Source organism: Amblyraja radiata, chromosome 5, assembly GCF_010909765.2.
Source record: "Amblyraja radiata isolate CabotCenter1 chromosome 5, sAmbRad1.1.pri, whole genome shotgun sequence".
In the NCBI taxonomy this organism is placed as follows: Eukaryota; Metazoa; Chordata; class Chondrichthyes; order Rajiformes; family Rajidae; genus Amblyraja; species Amblyraja radiata.
This window is the reverse complement of record NC_045960.1, coordinates 59,281,366-59,306,509: the sequence shown is the minus strand read 5'-3', so window position 1 is coordinate 59,306,509 and position 25,144 is coordinate 59,281,366. Positions and strand designations below refer to the sequence as shown.

General features: G+C 42.7%; 1 protein-coding gene across 3 annotated transcripts in view; it reads right to left on the bottom strand.

Annotated features, from left to right (window-relative positions):
• rcan2 (regulator of calcineurin 2) overlaps positions 1-25,144 on the bottom strand; it is a 297,762-nt gene that overhangs the window by 39,760 nt on the left and 232,858 nt on the right. For all 3 annotated transcript variants that reach the window (XM_033021323.1, XM_033021324.1, XM_033021325.1), the window contains 2 exons: positions 19,880-20,053; positions 13,691-13,862 (listed from right to left, as the gene is read on the bottom strand). In XM_033021323.1, coding sequence (XP_032877214.1) covers positions 13,691-13,862; positions 19,880-20,053 — 346 coding nt within the window. The remainder of the gene's footprint in view (positions 1-13,690; positions 13,863-19,879; positions 20,054-25,144) is intronic.

Genomic DNA, 25,144 nt, shown 5'->3' with positions numbered 1-25,144 from the left:
TTCTGGAGGGTTGTGTGACCATTGGCATGATAGGTCTTCTAAGGTCACATGCTTTTTTCTGACTGCAACCTCTGGTGCAAAACTTTAATACGTGATCTTCATAAAATCTTAATCTTAATCTCCTTATTGAAAGCACCGCACTACAAGTTATCTGAACACTTGTGACAATAACAAAATTAATTTAGTTACAAAGTACACAGCTAATCTCAACCCTTGATTGAATTGATTGGTGTTTATGCTCCCATCAAAATATATAAAAATAGAAACATAGAAATTAGGTGTAGGAGGAGGCCATTTGGCCCTTCGAGCCAACACCGCCATTCATTGTGATCATGACTGATCGTCCCCAATCAATAACCCGTGCCTGTCTTCTCCCCATATCCCTTGATGCCACTAGCCCCTAGAGCTCTATCTAACTCTCTCTTAATTCCATCCAGTAATTTGGCCTCCACTGCCCTCTATGGCAGGGAATTCCACAAATTCACAACTCTCTGGGTGAAAAAGTGTTTTCTCACCTCAGTTTTAAATGGCCTCCCCTTTATTCTAAGACTGTGGCCCCAGGTTCTGCACTCACCCAACATTGGGAACATTTTTCCTGCATCTAGCTTGTCCAGTCCTTTTATAATTGTATATGTTTCTATAAGATATCCCTTCATCCTTCTAAACTCCAGTGCATACAAGCCTAGTCTTTTCAATCTTTCCTCATATGACAGTCCCGCCATCCCAGGGATCAATCTCGTGAACCTACGCTGCACTGCCTCAATCACAAGGATGTCCTTCCTCAAATTAGGAGACCAAAACTGTACATAATACTCCAGATGTGGTCTTACCAGAGCCCTATACAACTGCAGAAGAACCTCTTTACTCCTATACTGAAATCCTCTTGTTATGAAGGCCAACATTCCATTAGCTTTCTTCACTGCCTGCTGTACCTGCACGCCAACTTTCAGTGACTGGTGTACAAGGACACCCAGGTCTCGCTGTACCTCCCCCTTACCTAACCTAACCCCATTGAGATAATAATCTGCCCCCTTGTTTTTGCTGCCAAAGTGGATAACCTCACATATAAAATATTAAAATATAAAAGAGCGAAACTAAGATAACATAGGTATAGAAACTCATTCAATCAGTGAGGCACAGTGGCACAGCTGATAGAGCTGCACCCTCACAGTGCCAGAGACCCAGGTTCGATCCTGACCTCGGGCACTGTGTCTGTGTGAGATTGTATGTTCTCCCTGTGACTGGGTGGGTTTCCTCCAGTTGCTCTAGTTTCCTCCCACATCCCAAAGACATGCAGCTTTGTAGATTAATTGGTCTCTGTAAAAATTGCCACCAGTATGTAGGGAGTGGATGAGAAAGTGGGATCATATAGAACTAATGTGAATGGATGATCAATGGTCGGCATGGACAGTGGGCCGAAGGGCCAGTTTCCATGCTGTATCTCTAAACCTAAAACTAAGACAAATCTATTGAACTTATTCCTGCATAGAATTGTACACTTTTCAAATCAGAACATTTGGCTCTTTAATGAATCTATAAGTGTTGCTTCTGCCACATTGCTCAGACTGCTAGTCCAGTAATTAACAACACAACGATTGAATAAATACTTCCTGGCATCTAATTGTGTTTTTTTTACCATTTACTAGATTGAAACAATGTCAGAGACCTAGAGCTACTACTTAACAAAACTGGTGAATGTTTTCTGTGCCTTTTTTATATAACTCTTAAAATCTCCCCATCTGTTGCATAAGCTGTGTGCATGAAACACAAGATATAATCCTTGTACATGAATGGTAAGGCCTGAGGCATCCTTGATAACAATCAAAATTCAAGGAATTGTCAAGGTTCATTGAGTAAGAGACAGCTCACTAAATACAGCATCACTGGTTCAATTGACGTTGCCAGTGACTCATGGTTGAACAAAATAATGGGGTGAAAGGGATAGAAGCAGATAAAGCAGAAATGGTTGGATCTTAGTCAAGGACTTCTGATCTCTTCTTGTAAAAACACTCATGAAGATACAGAATGGATGTGATGAAATATTTGATGAGGTGATTATTTTGGCATTGCTTACTCTCTTTTTGGGGATGGCAGGCTGCTGGCAGAAGACATCGTATATTCCAATTATATTCTAATTATACATATTCCCACTTTAACATTGGGCAGGTCTGACAAGGGGAGATACAACAGGCATCAGATCATTCAAGCTGGAAGTATTTTTCACAGAGGTTTTTGTTATGGCTGAAGACCGAAAAAGGTGAATTTATTATGGGGAACAAGGAAATGGCAGATGAGTTGAACAGGTACTTTGGATCTGTTTTCACTAAGGAGGACACAAACAATCTTCCTGATATAGTAGTGGCCAGAGGATCTGGGGTGACAGAGGAACTGAAGGAAATCCACATTAGGCATGAAATGGTGTTGGATAGACTGATGGGACTGAAGGCTGATAAATCCCCAGTCTTATGGTCTGCATCCAAGGGTACTTAAGGAAGTGGCTCTAGAAATCGTGAATGCATTGGTGATAATTTTCCAATGTTCCATAGACTCAGGATCAGTTCCTATGGATTGGAGTGTAGCTAATGTTAGCCCATTTTTTAAGAAAGGCTGGAGAGAGAAAACGGGGAATTATAGACCAGTTAGCCTGACATCGGTGGTGGGGAAGATGCTGGAGTCAATTATAGAAGATGAGATAGCCGCACATTTGGATAGCAGGAACAGGATCGGTCCAAGTTAGCATGGATTTACGAAGGGGAAAACATGCTTGACTAATCTTCTGGAATTTTTTGAAGATGTAACTAGGAAAATTGACAAGGGAGAGCCAGTGGATGTACCTGGACTTCCAGAAATAATTTGATAAGGTCCCACATAGGAGATTAGTGGGCATAATTAGGGCACATGGTATTGGGGGTAGAGTGCTGACATGGATAAAGAAGTGGTTGGCAGACAGGAAACAAAGAGTAGGGATTAACGGGTCCCTTTCAGAATGGCAGGCAGTGACTAGTGGGGTACCACAAGGCTCGGTGCTGGGACTGCAGCTATTTACAATATACATCAATGATTTGGATGAAGGGATTCAAAGTAACATTAGCAAATTTGCAGATGACACAAAGCTGGGTGGCAGTGTGAACTGTGAGGAGGATGCTATGAGAATGCAGGGTGACTTGGACAGGTTGGGGGAGTGGGCAGATGCATGGCAGATGAAGTTTAATGCGGATAAATGTGAGGTTATCCACTTTGGTAGCAAAAACGGGAAGGCAGATTACTATCTAAATGGCATCAAGTTGGGAAAAGGGGAAGTACAACGGGATCTGGGGGTCCTTGTACATCAGTCTATGAAAGTAAGCATGCAGGTACAGCAGGCAGTGAAGAAAGCGAATGGCATGTTGGCCTTTATAACAAGAGGAATCGAATATAGGAGCAAAGAGGTCCTCCTGCAGTTGTACAGAGCCCTAGTGAGACCACACCTGGAGCATTGTGTGCAGTTTTGGTCCCCTAATTTGAGGAATTACATTCTTGCTATTGAGGGAGTGCAGTGTAGGTTTACAAGGTTAATTCCCGGGATGGCGGGACTGTCATATGCTGAGAGAATGGAGCAGCTGGGCTTGTACACTCTGGAGTCTGGAGTTTAGAACGATGGGAGGAGATCTTGTTGAAACATATAAGATTGTTAAGGGCTTGGACACGTTAGAGGCAGGAAACATGTTCCCAATGTTGGGGGAGTCCAGAACCAGGGGCTCAACCACAGTTTAAGAATAAGGAGTGAGCCATTTAGAACGGAGACGAGGAAACACTTTTTCTCACAGAGAGTGGTGAGTGTGGACTTCTCTGCCTCAGAGGGCGGTGGAGGCAGGTTCTCTGGATGCTTTCAAGAGAGAGCTAGATAGGGCTCTTAAAAATAGCGGAGTCAGGGGATATGGGGAGAAGGCAGGAACGGGGTACTGATTGGGGATGATCAGCCATGATCACATTGAAAGGCGGTGCTGGATCGAAGGGCCAAATGGCCTACTGCTGCACCTATTGTCTATTGTCTATTTTCTATTGTCTAATGCCTATGTGAAAGAGGAGAACTGGGGCTTCAAAATACCTTTGCCTTTCTGGCAGAGGATGCTCTCTATCCTTCAATTTAGTAACTTTCAGTTCCTTTCCCCTTCATGTGTTTATTTTTGATGAAATGCAATTTTCCTCAACTCCTTGTTTCTTCCTGAAACATCTAGTTCCATGTTTGACCAGTATCTGGATAAAGTGTTTTCTAATTATTGTTTATTTTGGATATTCACTGTCCCCACATTTTAGTCTCCCTCTAATGTGAAAATATCTCCAAATTTACCCAAACAAATCTATTCATAACTTATAAGATCTCTGCATCCTTCAGAATTTAGAATGCCTGAGGACTTTGTTTTGTGCACAGGAGCTAAATTAAAAAAAAGAACTTTAAAATATTATGGGTTTATAAACAATAATGTCAGTTGAGACCAACATTGCTCCAAACTGCTTGCTCTTATCCCCTGAGGGGGACTGGAAGGAAGCTCCCGTATTTCACAGCAATGAAGATGCTATTTTTTAACCAAAAATAAGGCACAAACATTTACCTGTGTCTTGGAGGCCGAAGGTTAGGTTGTTAGCCAAGAAAGATAGACTTGGCTATCCCTCAGTATAGCAACACCAAGAACGATATTGCTGTACTGAGGGATAGCCAAGTCTATCCCTCATTGCTGGCAGCTGATGGGAAGCGGCTGTAAAGTGGGAAGTGGTTTTCAAAGGACAGCGCCGCCAGGGGAGGGGAGAGTTCCTTTCACAGCCTGTGGGGAGTTTGGCCTGGTTCAGCACGGCTGGGCCGCCAGGGGTAAAGTTGCGGGGAGGGCAGGAGCGTTGAGAAGGAGGGTGTCGGGGATCATGCCAGCAACTCACTCACTCACCGCTGCCGCGGCACTCCAAGCGTGGAGCCACCTCATTGTGGCCGGGGAGGGAAGTAGCTCAGGCGGCTGTGAGTGGCCGCCACCTCAGTGCCTTCTGCCGGCCCGCTCACCTCTGGCAGTGCTCTCCGTCTGAACACCTCTCCTGCTGCTCGCCGGCCTCGCTCATGTCAGGCGCTTCCCGCAAATCCTTAAATTCCGACTGCTGTCGGGGAGGGAAGTAGCTCAGGTGGCTGCGAGCAGCTGCCGGGACCGGACAGTGGAACCGGCCGCCACCTCAACGCCTTCTGCCTGGCCCGGGGATGCTGTCTGGCCCCGGCGGCCACTCCCGTTTTGGCACTAGTGATCCTTATGTTTGAATTTCCTTGTTCCTTAGCACTCCCATTTTTCCCACCATATTTCCACCTGCAGTAACCCTCCACCCCCCACACATTTAGTCATTCAGAATGGAGGAGGTCTGGAAGCCTTGGGCAAATAGAATTGTTGTTTTCTTTAATTTTAATTTAAATTAATTTATTCATTTATTTTTGAGCGTGAGAAACCCTATGTCCTGCCAGCCTTTTTTCAATATTTAGCAACTCAAAATGGGGGTGTATCTTTGACGTAGGTGCGTCCTCAATGCCGGCAAATACGGTAATTATCTAATAAATGACTGTATCCTAGACTTTTGAAAGAGGGCATGATTTAAATTTACCAAAAAGCATTTATATTTATAATCCAATTGATTACCAAGATATTCCTACACTGATAGCCTAAATTGACAAGGACATTGATTTTGCACAGGAAAAGCGAACAAATCATAGAATAGTTTAAGAAGGAACTGTAGATGCTGGAAAACCGAAGATAGACAAAAATGCTGGAGAAACTCAGCGGGTGAGGCAGCATCTATGGAGCGAAGGAAATAGGCGACGTTTCGGGTCGAGACCCTTCTTCAGAATAGAGTCCTTATTTCAATGTTGCAGCACAGTCGAGAGTAATTTGGCCTATGGCCTCCATGTTGGTTTTCTGACAGTATGACTTACTTCACTTCATTCACTGCCCTTTCTCAAACCATTCTAAACATTTCTTGACTTTCTTTAACTAGCTACTGTATTACAGATTCTGCTTCCACTGTAGTTTGCATTGGGTTCTTCATATTCCATCAACTCTCCATGCAAATAAATCGTGCCCTTCAATTCTCCCTTCAATCCTTATGTTAATGGCCTTAAACTTAAGGTAATTATTGATTCACCAAATGGAGTGAAGCACTATTCCAAATCTGATTTAAAATTTTGGGGGGATTTAAAAAAAAGTATAATGCATTTCCTATAATAGGGCAGTTTTTTACAGCACAGGCTCTTTTTTTTATAGAGATACAGTGTGGAAACAGGCCCTTCGGCCCACCGAGTCCACACCAACCTTTGATCATCCATACTACTAGTTCTATCCTACACACAAGGGAGAATTTACAGAAGCCAATTAACCTGCAACCCTACACATCTTCAGAGTGTGGGAGGAAATTGGAGCACCCGGAGAAACCCCAAGCGGTCACAGGGAGAATGTACAAACTCCGTACAGACAGCACCCGTAGTCAGGATCGAACCCAGGTCTCCGGCGCTGCAAGGCAGGAACTCTACCGCTGCGCCACTTTGCCACCCTTGTTATGTTTATATTTTGTTTTTCCTGATATTATTTATTTTTGTATTAGCTTTCTATTTACCTAACCTTCTCTCTAAATTATGGTCTAGGCATTATGATCTGGGCAGGGTGAGATGTGCTTTTATCAAAGTAACAAATTGAGACTGTCTGCCAATCTGATCTTTTGATCTCGTGACCACTCTGACTCACTTCAGGATTTACAGCTCAAAATTCCACCCATTCTAACAGATTTCAGAAACGCAAATTTACCGTTCATAAGTGCTTTGGAGGGAGCCTCACTTCATGGGGAACACAGAAATGGGGCCATACTGTTCCAGTCATGCATTCCACATGCACAGCCATTCAGTGAGACCCACTAGTGATGACATGGATACAATTAGGTTGCATGCATCACTTAAGTTACATATATTTGAAGTTTTAAGGTAAGAGGGGAAAGATTTAATAGGAACCTGAGGGGCAACATTTTCAATCAAAGGGTAGTGGGTATATGGAATGTGCTGCCAGAGGAGGTAGTTGAGGTAGGTACTATCACAACATTTAAAAGTCATTTGAACAGGTACATGGCGAGGAAATGTTTAGAAGGATATGGGTCCAATGTAAGCAGGTGGGATTAGGGGCGTTTCGGGCATCTTGGTTGGCATGGACAAGTTGGGCAAAAGGGCCTCTGTCATTGTTGTATGATTCTATGATTCTATGCAAAGGAGAAAGGTCCTGGTTTGGCCCTTCACATTTCATGAACATTTAATGAAATCCCAAAACATTTCAGAGTCCTGAATTTGTTCTCAAAACTTGTTCTGAAATGAGCTATTGTTGATCTACAGGAAACCATAGCTATAAAACGGCAGGGAGGAAGACTAGATAATGACAAAGTGACCAGCCAACTCTCCTGAACAGGTCTTAGTCCCATTCTGATATTAACCGGGGAGGTATCTTGGAGTGGTGGCACAGCAGTTAATGTATATTACTAACTTCATTTCCTGAATTCCTAATTCACAGGCCCTTCAGGGTATTGAGTTTGAGGAGATTCTCCAGCCCAGGTTCATTTTTTAGTTTAGTTTAGTTTAGAGATACAGCGCAGAAACAGGCCCTTCGGCCCACCGAGTCCGTGCCGACCAGCGAACCCCGCACATTAACACTATCCTACTTCTAGGGACAATTTACGCATATACCAAGATTGTCTTTTTGCACCATTGCACTATTGTTTGGTTGGTTGTTTTTATGTGTATATGTGTGTATGTATAGAATATATAGATGTGTGTGCGTGTATATAATTCTGTTGTGCTGCTGCAAGTAAGAAGTTCATTGTTCTGCCTGGGACATATGACAATAAAACACTCTTGATGTGAGAGAGGATGCTTGTACCTGGATTCAGGCACTGTGTGCTGACAAAGTTGTGAACACCACTGATTAGAAAACGGTCCATCTCAATTTGAGAAGGTGGTGCAGTGGGGAGAGTATTCCACCAAGGTTGGGATTGAAGCTGGGTCTCTGCCGGCAGCAGTTCTAGCAGCTGCACCACCCTGCCACCCTTTGAACATCCACACTTATGATCTCATCGTGAAAGAGAGTTCATTGATGACATAGCAGAAATGGTTGGGATCCACAACACTTAAGAATTCCTGAAGTTATGGCCTGGGGCTGAGATGATTGAATGATGTCAACCACAAACTTTCTCCATTTTGCTAGGTATGCCCCCCCCAATAATTAATGCCCACTTTCATCAGGGTTCTTTCATGACATATTTGGTCATATTCTGCTTTGATCCGTCTCACCACACCCCTCGAATTCATAGAGATATTTTCTCCCAAAAGATCGCCTGTTGACTAAAGCCACTTTTTATTATAAGGAAGTTGCTTTGTCAGTAAATAATTTAAGTCCCTGACCTAGAAATCTGATGATGCAAAACCTTTCTTACACCTCTGAAAGCACACACACATTCTCTCTGGTGGATTTTATCACCTATGTAACCTCCTAACCTTGCAATCCCATTCAGCAACAAACCGCTGATGTAATTGTAACCCAAGACCTGGTTGCCTTGAACTCACTTCCATGCAACAGGGCTTCCACTGAACTTCCATCAAAGTTTAGAAATGCAGAGGAATAAAGGAAATTCATTGCCTCTACCTTATTTTTGCACAGAATTAGATCTTTTTTCCCAAGTTGATGCTTATGTTCTATGAATACTTCTATTCATCTTCTCGATTTCTTACTCCTGTGTGCTTCATTGACATCCCCAAAAATGTATTTAAACTGCTAACTGTAGCAAAAAGTTATAATGGTAGCATTATTTCTTCTCAATTAACTAATATTGGTGGTGATCGTGTACTCATTGGCCAAAGTTTTAATATTTGCTGCAAATGGAAGCATTTTCTCTGCAAACACCCCAGGGCAACCCCTTATAGATAATTATATTTAGACTAATTTGCCCATTTGCAAGCTCGTAACTATATCCTCCAATTAACGAAACACAGACAAAATCAATTGATTAACTCATCACAAACTTCACAATGTAGCAGTGGTAGAGTTGCTGCCTAGCATTGCCAGAGACCCGGATTCGATCCTGTCTATGGGTGCTGTCTGTATGGAGTTTGTACACTCTCCCTATGTCTGTAAGGGGTTTCTCCGGGTGCTCTGGTTTTCTCCCGCATCCCAAAGCTGTGCAGGGTTGGAGGTTAATTGGTTCTGTAAAAATTGGCGCTAACGTATATGATAGAGCTAGTGCACGGGTATCGTTGGTCAGTGCAGATTTGGTGGGCCGAAGAGCATGATTCCACATTGCATCTCTAATCATGTCAACTAACGTCCCATATACATTAGTCCCACTTATCTGTGTTTGGCCCATATCCCTCAAAACCAATCCTATCCAAGTACATGTCCAAATGTTTTTTAAACCTTGTCATAGTATCTGTCTTAACTTCCTCCTTTGGCGGCTTGTTCCATATACCTTCCATGTACCTACCACCCTCTATGTTAAAAAGTTGCCCCTCTGGCTCCTATTAAATATTTCCTCTGGTTCTCGATTTCCCTATCCTGGGTAAAAGACTATGCATTTATCCAATCTATTCCTCTCATGATCTGATACACCTTTATAAGAACACCTCTCACCCTCCTGCTCACCAAGGAATAAACTCCTAGCCTACTCAACCTCTCCCTATTGCTCAGGCCCTCGAGTCCTGGCAACATCCTTGTATAGCTTCTCTGAACCCTTTCCAGCTTAACAACATTGTTCCTATAACAGGTGACTAAAACTGAACACAATATTTTAACTGTGGCCTTACCAATGTCATACAACTAACATGATTTCCCAACCTCTATACTCAAAGACTTATTACATTTCCTTTATTCTTTCATTTCCTGTCAAAAAACAAATCTTTGTGTCAGATACAGTAACAGCAAACAATCACTCGCCACTGCTTCATGTGAGGCAGTGCTTTGCAAGGCTGCCCTTTGGCTGGATTGATGATGATAACAGAGTTTTTAGTGGATATTGTTTGTTCCAAATGAGAGGGAAAACTATCTAGCTATTGAGCCAGTTAATATTTCTTAAAAATGTGATAAAACTTGATCAACCCCTTCACTTAAATGTTCACACTACACACTAAGCAATTTGGAGCTGACGCTGACTTCTGCAATTTGTATTGCAATGCACTTCTTGTCCATTCACTTTGTCTGATAAACATGATTTGCATCCACATATAATCCTTCACGAGTGAGGTGTTCTGTGATCCCAGTGATCAAGGCTCATATCAAACCTCTCACGTTCAACTTCATTTACTGTACCTATTCAATCACATGTTGTTCCAGGTGCACTGCACTTGGTTATGGGCTCCTTAACTTATTTGACTTTGCTGTTTATTCCTTATATGAGGCACTGAAGCTACTGTCAGCTTCAGATGGAATAGATTGAGGAACAGCTCTCTGATCTGTCTGGATAGGCACTTCCATTTAAAAATATATATTTATAAAACTTTGCTCAAGACAAAGAGCAGGTTAAATAACAAATATTGCTTTGACACAGGAACATATTTCACGTTCAATATATTATCCTCTGTGAAGTACATACTAAATGGCTGCTTGTTCAAAAGTATTAATTATGTTAGGAAAGATTACTACTGTGAATAATGCAGTGTATCAGGTTATAATTCAATTACAACATGGTAAATTAAGTTTAGATGTATTTTGGTAACATTTGATTAAATTATATCATGCCCAGATTAAAACATAATGTTCTGCAGGAACTCAGTGGGTCATGCAGCATCTGTAGAGGGAATGAAGGCTGAAGAAAGGGCCTGATCCAAAAAATTACCTATCCATTCCCTCCACAGATGCTGCCTAACCCTCTGAGTTCCTCCAGCACGTTGTGTTTTGGTCAAGGTTCTAGCGTCTACAGTTTCTTGTGCCTTCATGACTAGATTATGTGAGGAAGCTGCTGCAAGTAACATCTGGCATCTCTTCTTGCAATTGCCTTCAAGCTTGGGATTCCTATATAAGTGCATGGATGCCCCAAACATGCTGGCACCTGTTCACCAGCAATTTCCCAACTTTTCTCTAACTTTTGTCCGCCCAATTGGATTCAATCAGTAAAGTAAGATGTTATGATAATTTCAAAGTATTTACGCTGAAGAAACAATTTTGGTATAAGAATGGCATCTTTATTAATTTGAAAGGAGAGTAACACCTTTGAGGGCACCAAAGGTAGGTTTTGGTTGATTAACTATTTATTGGGGGTTAATTAAGCTTAGTTTATTACTTAGAAGCATTTTAATGTCTTTATCAGACATTTTCATTTTAAAAAATGATAAAAATCTGATTATGAATGTATTTGTTTTTCAATGTTTTTCAATGTTTCTGTTTATCAGAGAACATAAAAGTCACAAGATAACCTGGTGCGGTAGAGGATGATAGGTTAGCTTGAGAGCAATTCAGAAAATAATTGGTAGGATAATGCCAGGGCAACAAAAAAGAAAGTTACAATCAAAAAATAAACCAGTGTACTAATTTTGATAATATAGTTAGTTTAAAAATAACACTATATTGCTAGTTAATTAATGCTGCTGATCCTTCCATCCCCATTGTATATAAATGGCTAGTCAGGCTGCATCTGTCAAAAAAGAAACCAAATTAATGTCAAAACTGCAAAATCTATTGAGTGTTAGCATCATTTGCTGAATTGATTTCAGATTTGAGCATCTGCATTCATTGATTTTTGTGTATAGATGGCAGTCGGTTGGAGGGGGAGGGGGAGAGGGAAATGGAGGACTAACGTTTCTTTTAACAATCTTCTTTCCATCTAGTCTTGGGGTAACTATGTACTGGGAATTTTGCTTGGACTCAGCCGTATTTTACTATAATGTTAGACCTGTCAGCATAGATAGATAGAGTACATCAAACTCCTTCAGCACATCACAAAACAACCTTCATTTTATTTGTGTGAATTTTCTCCATTTTCCTAATCTTATGAATTTTCTGGTTGTAATTGCTACCTGTTGACAACTTAAGATAGTTTATTCATTTTCATAATTGCCCATTGTTCAAATTAGCTTCATAAAGTCAACAGGGAGGATTTTCATTCCATCAATCTATTTAAATCCATGTGTCAGCATTATTAGCATGTTAATTGTTCTATTTTTATAAATACAGTCGCTCCCAGCCAATTCCCTGCACCTCAACATACCCTCTCCTGTCCCACCCCTCCCTTACAAATGCACATTAAACGTCCCAGCAGTTCAGCATTACAAAGTATATCTAGATAGACCAAAGCACAAAAGACAAACCACGTGGCAATCATCCATTAATTTACTCACAAAATAACACTATGTTCACCGTTTTATATTTGCATCATTAGGATGAAAGCTTAATCTCTTTTATAGCATTTAATTTTAACCAGTATTTGCTTATTGCTGATGAGAGGACCCATTGATAGAACTCAGTTTACTGCAGTCCAGGGTGATGCAGAACAAGCTTTTGGGGATGGCAGCTGTGCAGCAGTACAAGCAGGCACTGGACTTAAATTGATCCATATGCCAAACGTATGTCTAAATATGGTGGTTCTGGGAAAAGCAATGTCATAATGTGGACAGTAAGAATAAAATCAAAATCAATTTCCATGAAATGTTTAAGGGGGGGATGCAATCATGTTGGATTTCATAGGTCCGTGTCCTTGGCTTGGAAGATCGTTCATATTTGCATCAAATTTCACTGCAATTTTCCACCGCACTTGAAAACACCTGATATGTAAATATTCTAGAACTGGTATAATATCATAGAAAATAATCATTTGGCATTATAAATCTCGTTTGGGTTTATCTTTTGGGAAGAGTGCTGAATTGATATCACACCTGCATTGGTTATTCAGTTCACAAACAAACTGAAGAATTAGTTTAATTTGCAGGCAGCAGATAAGATATGACTTTGGGCAAAATGACTGTGATATTGCCTTTGTTGAAACTGGAAATTTTCTGTCTTCCGGAATCAGCACTTAAAATTGTAAATGCCACAGATGCACAATGTGTAATGATACATTTTCATTTTCCTTTGCCACAGAGTGATAATATTTAATGTGACAGTGCATCACTGACTCTAACCTCTACTTGCAACTAGTGTGTCTCTTGGAGGCTGGTGGGTGGACAAACAGATGCAGAGGTAATAGAAGAAATGTACTCTGCCTGCCCAGATATGAGGTAAAGGAGGAAAAATGGCATTCATTAAGATTCCTTCCACTTCAACCTTATGACATGTGCCATTTGTTGGAGACAATGTTAAACACACGGTTATTAAATCTCTCACTACCTCTTTACAGCAAGAGTACAAGAATCTCTGAACTAGAGGAAAGTGCTCAGAATGTTGCTGGTAATGGTGGCGATGAAATTTAAATATAATAAACCCTAGTAGTTTATTAATATGATCACGTGAACAGCAATACTTCAAGGTACAATGATCAAGCAGGCTAGGAAGCATTGTTAAACAATGTTTGTACATAATCGTCATTAACCTCACCTCCATTCTTGGCAAATGTTTCTCAGGTACCTATCCTTAAAAGAGTAATATTATACTCGAAGCTTAGCCTTGAAAAATGCACCCTCTATAAGTTACTGATCAATAACCGTAACAACATGTCAGAACATGGAAAAACCTACCAGGTCCCAGTTTTGCCACTGCATAGAGAAGATCATAGTTGATGATTGGAGTCGCGTCATCAATTTGTTGCCAGCCCACAGGTGGTGATGCTGGAGGGGAGATGAGAAACTGTTTTGCTGGCTGTGGCGGAGCAAGGTGTAGGTTATCTCCATCTGAACCTTGATTTTGAACCTGAGAAAACATATAGGTACCTGTTTAGGCCACAATCCACAGTGTATAAGATGACAGCAGCTGTTTACTTCCTGTGCTAATGATACCGGAAGAATTAAATAGAGTTAATAATTACACAAACCAAGATCATATTCCAATGATAATGGAAGATTTTTTGATGTTTTAATGATGTTAATGATGTTACTCCGGAAGTGGCGGCGCTGTGAAACGGCTGCGGCTCGCCTGCAGTCTGTCTGTTTTTACTTTTTTGTGTTGTTTTTTTTGTCTTGTTCAGTTAAACCTTTGGTTATTAGGTTGTGTTATGTGTGGGGGGGGGGGGGGGGTTAAACAGGGCTTTCTGTCTCTCCCTTCGGGGGAATGCGACTTTCTTGTCGTATCCCCCTTCTCTTCCTCCGTCTGAGCTGAGGCCTAATGGCGGAGCTGGCGGCCTCCAACCTGCGACCGACCTCGAGGATCCGGAGGTAGAGCCAGCCAGGACTTACCAATGCGAGGCTGGCCGTCTACGAGCTGCGGCGGCGTTCGGGCAGCGGCTCGACTCGGCGCTCCGGTGAGGGTGGACGGCATGGGGCTGAGACACTCCTGTGAGGGTGGCCCGGCTCCCGGCTGGAAGGCGCTCCCGTGTGGGCGGCCCGGTGCGGGGCTGAGACGCTCCCGTGTGGGCGGCCCGGCTCCCAGCTGGAAGGTGCTCCCGTGTGGGCGGCCCGGCTCCCGGCTGGAAGGCGCTCCCATGTGGGCGGCCCGGCTCCCGGCTGGAAGGCGCTCCCATGTGGGCGGCCCGGTGCGGCGCTGAGACGCTCCCGTGAGGGCGGCCCGATGCGGGGCTAGAAGGCGCTCCCATGTGGGCGGCCCGGCTCCCGGCTGGAAGGCGCTCCCATGTGGGCGGCCCGGCTCCCGGCTGGAAGGTGCTCTCGTGAGGACGGCCCGGCTCCCGGCTGGAAGGCGCTCCCGTGGGGGCAGCCCGGTGCGGGGCTGAGACGGTCCCGTGTGGGCGGCCCGGTGCGGGGCGGAGACAGTGCTCCGGCGGCTGAGGCGGCGTTCTGGCGGCGGCGACCTGAATCCGGGGCTTGGCCGCGGGCCAGTGGATGACATCGTCGGGAGCTCGCGGGTCACAGGTTGATGCCTGTTTTCCGGAGCTCCCGTGGCAACAACTGCGTCCGCTGGACTGGAGGGCGGCAGCTTAGACCACCCCCGGGCCGCGGAGCTTGAACCGCAGTGACTGACTTACCATCGCCCGGTGGGGTATCGTCTCAGCGCAGAGGGAGAAGAGGTGGGAAGAGACAGCAACCCTAAGACTTTTGCCTCCATCACAGTGAGGAGGTGCTTGGTGAACTCACTGTGGTGGATGTTAATTTGTGTTTATTGTGTGTTGTTTATTATTACATGTATGGCTGCAGGCAACGACATTTCGTTCAGACCGAAAGGTCTGAATGACAAATAAAGGATTCAATTCAATTCAATTCAATGTTAAGGAGAAGTGACAAGATCGATGAAGAACATCATTGACTTTGGTTGGGGAATCATGGTCCAAAAGCAGAAACTAAACATTAGAGAGGTAAAATTAGAGGAGTAAAATTGGAATACATTAAAATTGGTGGTATTTTCAAAACATTTTCAGCAAACTACTGCTGGTTCTAGATCAATTGGTAATTTTAGTTCTGAAATTGACAGGTCTTTTGAAAGCAAAAATATTAAGGAATGCATGGGAAATGTACACATAATCACATAACAGCCCTGAGGTTGCTGACTAGCTATGTGTTCTAGCTGGAATGTGAAGCCTCCATAGGCCACTGTTTAACAACTGCTTACAAAATTGTGAACCATTGTGTGTGGTGAAGTCTTCTAGCCAAAGAAGGTGGAAGCAGACGATGAAGGGTGGTTCATACAAAGGGTGGTAGGTGTATGGAACGAGCTGCTGGAGGAGGTTGTTGAGGCAGGGATTGTTGCAAAGTTTAAGAAACAATTAGACAGGAACATGGATAGGACAGGTTTAGAAGGATATGGGCCAAACGCAGGCAAGTGGGACGAGTGTAGATGGGACATGTGGTCGGTGTGGGCAAGTTGGGCCAAGGAGCTGTATGGAAACATAGAAATATAGGTGCAGGAGTAGGCCATTTGGTCTTTCGAGCCAGAACCGCCATTCAATATGATTATGGCTGATCATCCAAAATCAGTACCCTGTTATTGGTTTCTCCCCATATCACTTGATTCCATTAGCCCTAAGAGCTATATCAAACTCTCTCTTGAATACATCCAGTGAATTGGCCCCCACTGCCTTATGTTGCAGAGAATTCCACAAATTCACAACTCTCTGGCTGAAAAAGTTTTACCTCATCTCAGTCCTATGACTGCTCCACATGGGGAACATTTTCCCTGCATCTAGCCTGCCCAATCCCTCAAGAATTTTATATGTTTCTATAAGATTTCCTCTCATCCTTCTAAATTCCAGTGAATATAAGCCCAGTGGATCCATTCTTTCATCATATGTCAGTCCCGCCATCCTGGGAATTAACCTAGTGAACCTACGCTGCATTCCCTCAATAGCAAGAATGTCCTTCCTCAAATTATGAGAACAAAACTGCACACAACACTCCAGATGCAGTCTTACAAGGGCCCTGCACAACTGCAGTGGAACCTCCTTGCTCCTATACTCAAATCTTCTCACAATGAAGGCCAACATGCCGTGAGCTTTCTTCACCGCATGCTGTACCTGCATGCTTACTTTCAGTGACTGATGTACAAGCACGCCCAGGTCTCGTTGCACATCCACTTTTCCTAATCTGACACCATTCAGATAATAATCTGCCTTCTTGTTCTTGCCACCAAAGTGGATAACGTCACATACATCCACATTATACTGCATCTGCCATGCATCTGCCCACTCACCCAACCTATCCAAGTCACCCTGCAGCCTCATAACATCCTCTTCACAGCTCACACTGCCACCCAGCTTTGTATCATCCGCAAACTTGGAGATGGTACATTTAACTCCCTCATCGAAATCGTTAATATATATTGTAAATAACTGGGGTCCCTGCACTGAGCCTTGCGGCACCCCACTAGTCACTGCCTGTCATTCTGAAAATTACCCGTTAATTCCTACTCTTTGCTTCCTGTCTGCCAACCAGTTCTCTATCCATATCAAAACCCTACCTCAAATACCATGTGTTCTAATTTTGCACACTAATCTCTTGTCTGGAACCTTGTCAAAGGCTTTTTGCAAGTCCATATACACCACATCCACTGGCTCTCCCTTATTCAGATTCAGATTCAATTTTAATTGTCATTGTCAGTGTAAAGTACAGAGACAACGAAATGCATTTAGCATCCATTCTACTTTAGTATCCATTCTACTTGTTACATCCTCAAAAAATTCCAGAAGATTAGTCATGGATGATTTCCCCTTCATAAATCCATGCTGACTTTGACCAGTCCTATCACTGCTTTCCAAATGCGTTGCTATTACATCTTTAATAATCGACTCAAGCATCTTCCCCACTACCGGTCAGGCTAACAGGTCTATAATTCCCTTTCTCTCTCCCTCCTTTCTTAAAAAGTGGGGTTACATTAGCTACCCTCCAGTTCACAGGAACTGATCCTGAGTCTGTAGAACATTTGAAAATAATCACCAATGTATCCACGATTTTTAAGCCCACCTGCTTGAGTATTCTGGGATGCAGACCATCAGGCCCTGGAGATTTATTTGCCTTCTGTTCCAACAGTTTACCCAACACCATTTCATGACTAATGTGAATTTCCTTCAGTTCCTACGTCATGCTAGAACCTCGATTCCCTAGTGTTTCTGGGAGATTATTTGTGTCTTCCTTAAGGGCCTGTCCCACTTTCCCGAGTCCTCTGCCGAGTTGAAAGGACCTTAAAAAAAAAAATCAAGATTTTTGAGATCTACGAACTCCTCCTCCTGACTATCTTTTTACTCGTGACATTTTTGTCATGCTGGAAAAAACGTCCCGACTTACCTGATGCCCCGAGTACCTGCGACTGGCATAACGAGCCGCTACGATATATCTACGGACTCGCTACGGACATTCTCCGAGTTTGAATCAAGGGGAAAACTTGGGAGAATTCGTGAGTAACTCGGGATAGCGGGACAGGCCCTTTAGTGAAGACAGCACCAAAGTACTTGTTTAACTGTACACCATTCAGATAATAATCTGCCTTCTTGTTCTTGCCACCAAAGTGGATAACGTCACATACATCCACATTATACTGCATCTGCCATGCAGTATACCTCAGCTTGAAATATTTTGAGGTGAGGTTTATGTCATCATTTGCAAGAAGGAGTAAGACTGAAAGGAAAAGTAAGGTGAGAATAAAGTGATGGAAAATAATGCTTTCTTAGAACAGCTGCATCCAAATAAACATTGACAGCCTGATCTCAACAACTGATGTTATTATGTTGATGCGATCTGTTCTTGTTCTTTTAAGAGTTAGCAGTTATTTCATTATCAGAACAATACTCAGAATAACATTAAAGAGTGATTGGATCACAAGGAGAGAGGCATATTTGTTTGATGTTTTATAAACGAAAATAAAACAGCTAATGACTGTATATTAGATGCATTATGATCTGGTTTCGAAAGTCAAAGTAATGCAGACTAATGAGAACAGTATTTGGACTCTGTTGCAAGGGTTCTAATTGAAGTGTGTTTGGACAGTCTCAATTACTGCATGAAACCTAGCACCAATTGTAACTTTATGAACATTTTAGGGAGAGGATTATATTTGATGTTTCAATGTAATTTTCATTACACATTTAAAAGGTTTTGTAAAATCAGTGCCTAATAGTTTTCCAAACCTGGCTTAAATTGGATTCGGTATTGGGATGAAAAACAAACACTTTTAGCCATTATTTACAGATTATTGTCTTTACGTGTGTAAGTATTAAGAAAGATCTGGCAGCATCAAAACAATCTGGCAGGATCAGTAAGGAGTATCCTGATAGGTTTTCTTTACTGCGCTCCACCCAGACGATAAACATATTCCTATCATGTTGTCAAATCATTTATTATAATTCAATAATTCTGTGAAACTCAGACCAGGACTGAACAATATAAATCCTGAAATGAACCACTGAAAATGAAGTAAACTGGTATTTGTTCTCTTGCTATTTATAATCAATGTTCTTTTCAAATTCAAATTTGAATGGTTGACATTCATATAGGATAGAAATCATTCATAGCCCTAAGATGTCCTAATTGGATAGCCCAGGTCAAACCTGATTCGGGCTTGGAGATCATCCAGATAACGAGGGTGCGCTGCTGACTCGAGTTGCAATTTTATAACCAATCCATGCCTTTTCAGGAACAAATTCATCTCATCATCTTAATAATAACTCACTTAGGAAATTGCAAGATTTACAGAGTGAGAGAGAGTGAAGGTGAATGGCAGATTATGACAACAGCAATAATGTCTTTATCATCTTTAAATAACAGACAATTTCAATAGACAATAGATGCAGGAGTAGGCCATTTGGCTCTTCGAGCCAGCACCACCATTCAATGTGATCATGGCTGATCATCCACAATGAGTACCCTGTTCCTGCCTTCTCCCCATATCCCTTGACTCCGCTATCTTTAAGAGCTCTATCTAACTCTCTCTTGAAAGCATCCAGAGAACTGGCCTCCACCGCCCTCTGAGGCAGAGAATATCACAGACTCACAACTCTCTGTGTGAAAAACACTATTTCCTCATCTTCGTTCTAAATGGCTCGATGGCACATTCGATGCACGAAAAGCAAGATGAATACCTCCTCTTTCATTGGGGTTAAAAATGCTCTTGGAGTCAGAAATCATAATTTAAATCCTCCTTCTGTATAAGGATTTGTGCTTTGGGTAAGAAATCATTCCGATGTTCCAAAGCACAGGAAACCACTTTCTAAAACTATTTTTGTTTTATCAATATTAGGAATACATGCAGCACAATTCAAAGTCTACCTGGAGCGCGCCACTTAAATGCCACATTTACTTAATGAACAAAATTCAAGGTTGCAAATTAATTACCTGGGCAAAGTAGAGTTTTAGCTTTTTCCCATTAAACTTTGTTTCGTGGAGCTCTATTCTGGCACGAGCTGCTACTTTGGGATTCGTGTAGTTAATTCGTACACGCCTGAAACTTTTAAACAGCTGGAATGTGGCATGGTCATCATAAGCCAAGAAAAGTGCTTCAAACTTCTCCTGTATTAAACATAAAGGGAAAAAAATACTGATATATTATATATTTCATATTTATCAAAATATTTTAATTTACAAACAGTATCCTTTGAAAATATTATATATTTTACTCATCAACTTATTCCTGCCTCCTTCCTAATTTTACATATAAATTCACACAAAAGTGATAAGCAAGCTGTTTGTTTTCAGGATGATATAAATCAGTACCGGTTATTATTAATCTTGTGACATGGCTTAAATGGTAAGGGTATTTGCAGACTCCTGGAACCAAGGCAAAATCAAATAATGGCAATTTTGATCTCAATTTATTTGAAAGAAAGAGCATTTTGCCACTCAGATAATTGCAGTAAGTCATTAAAGCCAAGGCATAAATCTTCACTTTCATCACCTATGTAATAGCCAGTGTGGATCACCTGCTTTTTGTAGCCTGCAAACAATTTTCATCCCGCTTTACATTGCCGATGATGGATGTAATGTCCTACCTTGCATGAGGCTGCTTAATCAAGAGTTTTCATAAAAATGATGTGATGTAATATGCATCTGATAGAAGTTTTACATTATTTGCATTCTTCAAACCAAATCACATTTGATCATTTTATTCTACCCTCAATCATATCTGTTCTCTTTCGTCTATTTTCTATGCTTCCAAGTATGTTGGTCAGCCTTCAGGATTTACTTAAATGTCCAACCTTCATATCTGGGAAAAGCTGGAAATTTGGCACTTTATCATGTGGTACAAGCAAAATGCACCAACTTAAACCTGGATAACACAATTATTTTCCAGAGGTAAACATCAGATGGTAATGAGCAAGCCTGGCTATTTTATTATATCCACAATGAGTTCAATTAAAAATAATTTTCTTTTAGCTTGGGTGAAATAAGATATCTAAAACATCAAACATATGAGGACATTTAGTTAGACAACAATGCCATAGGAATCACAATCTGTGATTAGCCCGTACCAATGATTGCAACGAGGCAGCATGTTAACTTGGTAAAGCACTTATACAACAGGAACCTGCCAATATTAACACCTAGCGTTTTCACCTCCTCCCCACTGCCCACCATGACGACCATGACTGTCTTTCCCATGCTTGCTTTGTTTCCTGATGGCTTAGTTCCCTACATCTCTGACCATGACCTCCTCCTGCTCCCGGTCATTAGCAATGGATTTCCGGGTCTCCATCCGTAGCCTTCTGTCAATAAGTTTCCTCCCTGGCCCCGGCAAAGCTGCCCATGTGGCCAGTGCTGGCTTGGAGCAAAATTGATGGGAGTTCCTGTAACTAAGTTTGGCAGGATTTCCAGGTTTGCCATTCTCAAGCTTTTCTGTACACCTTTCTGTACATGCTGGAGCCAAAGGGCATGAGTGGTCAGTAGAGAGAAACAATAAATTATCAAGGTACAGTAAATAGTATTCCACGAAACGTATCAAAATTATTCCCATGGGTAGCTTATCCAAAACAGAAGGAGGAAAACGTGGTAACATTTTCATTGTATTCATGTTTTTTGTGTGCGTGCCAATGTGCAGAAAGAGGATATTCTATAATATTGACATGAAGTACAGTCATTGATTTTTTTTCAAGACAGGTCATTTGGTCCTTTCTCCACATGTTCTTATACTTTTAAAAATACTTATGCATTCTCCTTAAAATAACTATTGTGAATTCTGCACAACATTAGATCATTTTATGCCATAACCAATTATGCCATAACTGTCAATTCACAATTGTTTTTCTCCATCTGACACCTAAATTACCCACATCATATTATATGACAGCCTGGAGATACAAAAATATGCTGTAATGACTCAATTCTCCTAACTCAGAGACACAAATTTGCAAAAAAATAAACATTACTTTCCAGAATTGTAGGTAGAACTAAAGATGCTCCTCATAATGCTTGTTCGCAGTCTATGAGTGTAATATTTTCAAATAGTAGGGAGAAATGCTTATTTTCTTTTTGTTTCAGAACAAACTCTGCCATAGAGGGAGTGCAGGGAAGGTTCACCAGACTGATTCCTGGGATGTCAGGACTTTCATATGAAGAAAGACTGGATAGACTCGGTTTGTACTCGCTAGAATTTAGAAGATTGAGGGGGGATCTTATAGAAACTGACAAAATTATTAAGGGGTTGGACAGGCTAGATGCAGGAAGATTGTTCCCGATGTTGGGGAAGTCCAGAACAAGGGGTCATAGTTTAAGGATAAGGGGGAAATCTTTTAGGACCGAGATGAGAAAAACATTTTTCACACAGAGAGTGGTGAATCTCTGGAATTCTCTGCCACAGGAGGTAGTTGAGGCCAGTTCATTAGCTATATTTAAGAGTTAGATGTGGCCCTTGTGGCTAAAGTTATCAGGGGGTATGGAGAGAAGGCAGGTACAGGATGCTGAGTTGGATGATCAGCCATGATCATATTGAATGGCGGTGCAGGCTCGAAGGGCCGAATGGCCTACTTCTGCACCTATTTTCTATGTTTCTATGTTTCTATTTAAATATTTAAAGTTTCAGATTACTTGGATCTGTAGGTTGTTCAGCATTTATGGCTAAGTACAAATGGTTACGACAAACTACAGGTACTGTAGTTGAGGGAATGTATGACATGAACATTATTAGCATGTTTGTGAAAAACCAAACCTTACATAGTTTTAGTGACAGTATAACATGTGCAACTTTGGGGTATCGGTATCTAAAGGTGAACATTGCAATTCTGTCAAAGCTGGAAAGGTGAATTAATTCAAGTAGTTCAACAGGAAGTGTACTATTTGTATAATCTATTTGATGATACAGTAAATGGACTCTGATGCAAATTTTCTGAATATGAATTTACCTTCATGTTTCCTGAAATGTATAACCTGCCAACCACTAATTTACTAACCAGACCAGTGCTAATTTCTGGATCTAGCAACCCATGCTGAAAATAATATCCCAGAAAATCCAATTATGAACTTTGAATAAGTATCTAATGCTTGCAATTTTTCCTTGGTCTACTTTTAAGTTTACTTTTATAATACTCTTCCCAATTCTACATACTTAATTGCTCTTTGTAGATTGTAGATGCCTAATAAATAATTTTCTTTCAATCTATCATTGACTCAGCTCAACCTCTTGTGTGCAAACAGTTCTACCCTCAGTCTAACCTCATGTTTCCTTCCATTCAGGTGCTTTACCTATTGACTGTTCTTTTTCCCCCCACTTTAATCCCTGAATGTATATTGAAGGATGGCCACTAACATTTTTGATATTCAAATAATGTGCTCAAAATTTTTCTGAATTATGCCCAGCATTAGCATATGTAATATATGCTAGCATACCTTTGAAGGGAATATTCTTCAGATGTGAGGTTAGTTGGGAAATACTGGAAGTCTATTCTATGCTAGCCAAGCACCAATACTGATTTTACTTCGGAGTCACGTGAGTGACTACGTGAAGAACCCGCTCAGTGCGCAGGCGCGGCATTTACGGCTGCCACGGGAGTTAGGCTGTCCCGTTACAGGATGAACCGGACCGTCAGGTGAGTACCCTGAGGTCGGGTTTTCTTTTACAGGTGAGCCTTTTTCTGCTTGTGTTTTTTACAGGCAGAGAAAAAGGCTCTGGATAAAACTGTCCCCCGTTTTCCCGTTGGGGAGGGGGGCAGCAACAGGCGGTAGGAGCGTTACCCGGTGTTCCGTAATTCCCCGACACCGTGCCGAGGCCAGCCCGCTAGTACCTGAAGCAGTGGGCTGGACGCATAGCCACTCGAGAGGCATCCGGCAGGTGTTCCCGATGTCGGACGGGACGTCTCTCCACCCGCACGGGGGGAGAGAGAGCCGCCTGAGCCGCTGGAGCGGCTCTCGGAGCAGGTGCCTGCGAGACGCGCTGCTTGAGGGGCGCTCTCGCATCTACAAGGCAAAAGCTCCAGAAGAACCTGTCCCCCGCTCGACTCCAGCGGAGGAGCATTCCATTGCAGGGGGGACTGCAACAGGCGGTAGGAACAATTACCGGTCGCCCCGCTATCCCCATCACCGCGCCGAGCCCAGTCCCGCTAGTGCCTGAACTACGGGCTGGATGTCTAGCCATCCGAACAGGCATCCGGCCGGTGGCGTCCGATTCGTCGGACGGGGACATGTCTCCACCTAAATGGAGGAGAGACAGCCGCCTGAGCTGCATCCAACAGCAATTGGAGCAGCTCCAGCGAGATGCGCAGAAAGAGCGCTCTCGCGGAGGGAGGTCAGGCACCCCCTCCACAGTGCCTCATGCACTGCCCTCTGCTCCCTCATTACTGGAGGCTAGCATTGGTGACCAGGGCTGGGCTGGTCTGGAACAGGGGCAGGCGGACGAATTCGGGAGTATGCCAGGGGTGCAGGAACATGAAGAGCTGTTGGGTGTGATGGACCGCTTGTAGCAACCCCACGGGCTGGAGCACCGCTGGAACCAAGAATGGCGGCCAGCATCAACCATTACTGGAAAAGGTGCTCGCTGAGGTGCTGAAACAACACAGCACCAGAAAACGGTGAGGCCCTCAAAGTAAAAAGTGTCAACAGCCAAATCTGGGGGCATGTGGGTCACACATCCAGACCCAAGAACTCAAGCTACAGCGGATCCTAAGGCTCCTGAGTCAGCCATCACAGCCTTTGCTCGTTCCGTGGAGACCACGGAGATGGATACCTGCCAGCAGGATGTGCTGGCATTAATGTGTACCACACAATTTGAGATCAACAATCTCCAGAGGGAAACATAAGACCTGCCCTCAATCCCAAATTTGCTGGCTTGTGTAAAGCACCAGCTGTGGAGACGGACGCGCTGCTATTTGGGAAAGATTTCAATAAAAACTGAAGGAGATGCAGGAAGCATCAAAAACCTTCGGCCTAATGAGGGCAGGCCCCGGGACGAGCAAACCAAGGCCTCCGATACCCAAGTGGCAGCACCCCACGGCATCCACCAGTCAACGTCCGCAATATGGGACTGGTGAACGCTTGGGGTCCGCACATTATCCCCAAAGATCTTTCAGATCAGGGCCCGCAGCGGACCCTCTGGAAAATGCACCTCCCCCCAACATCGCCAGCACGTCAGAACAAAATCTTCAGGAAAATGAAGAAACAGAATCGCCAATAACC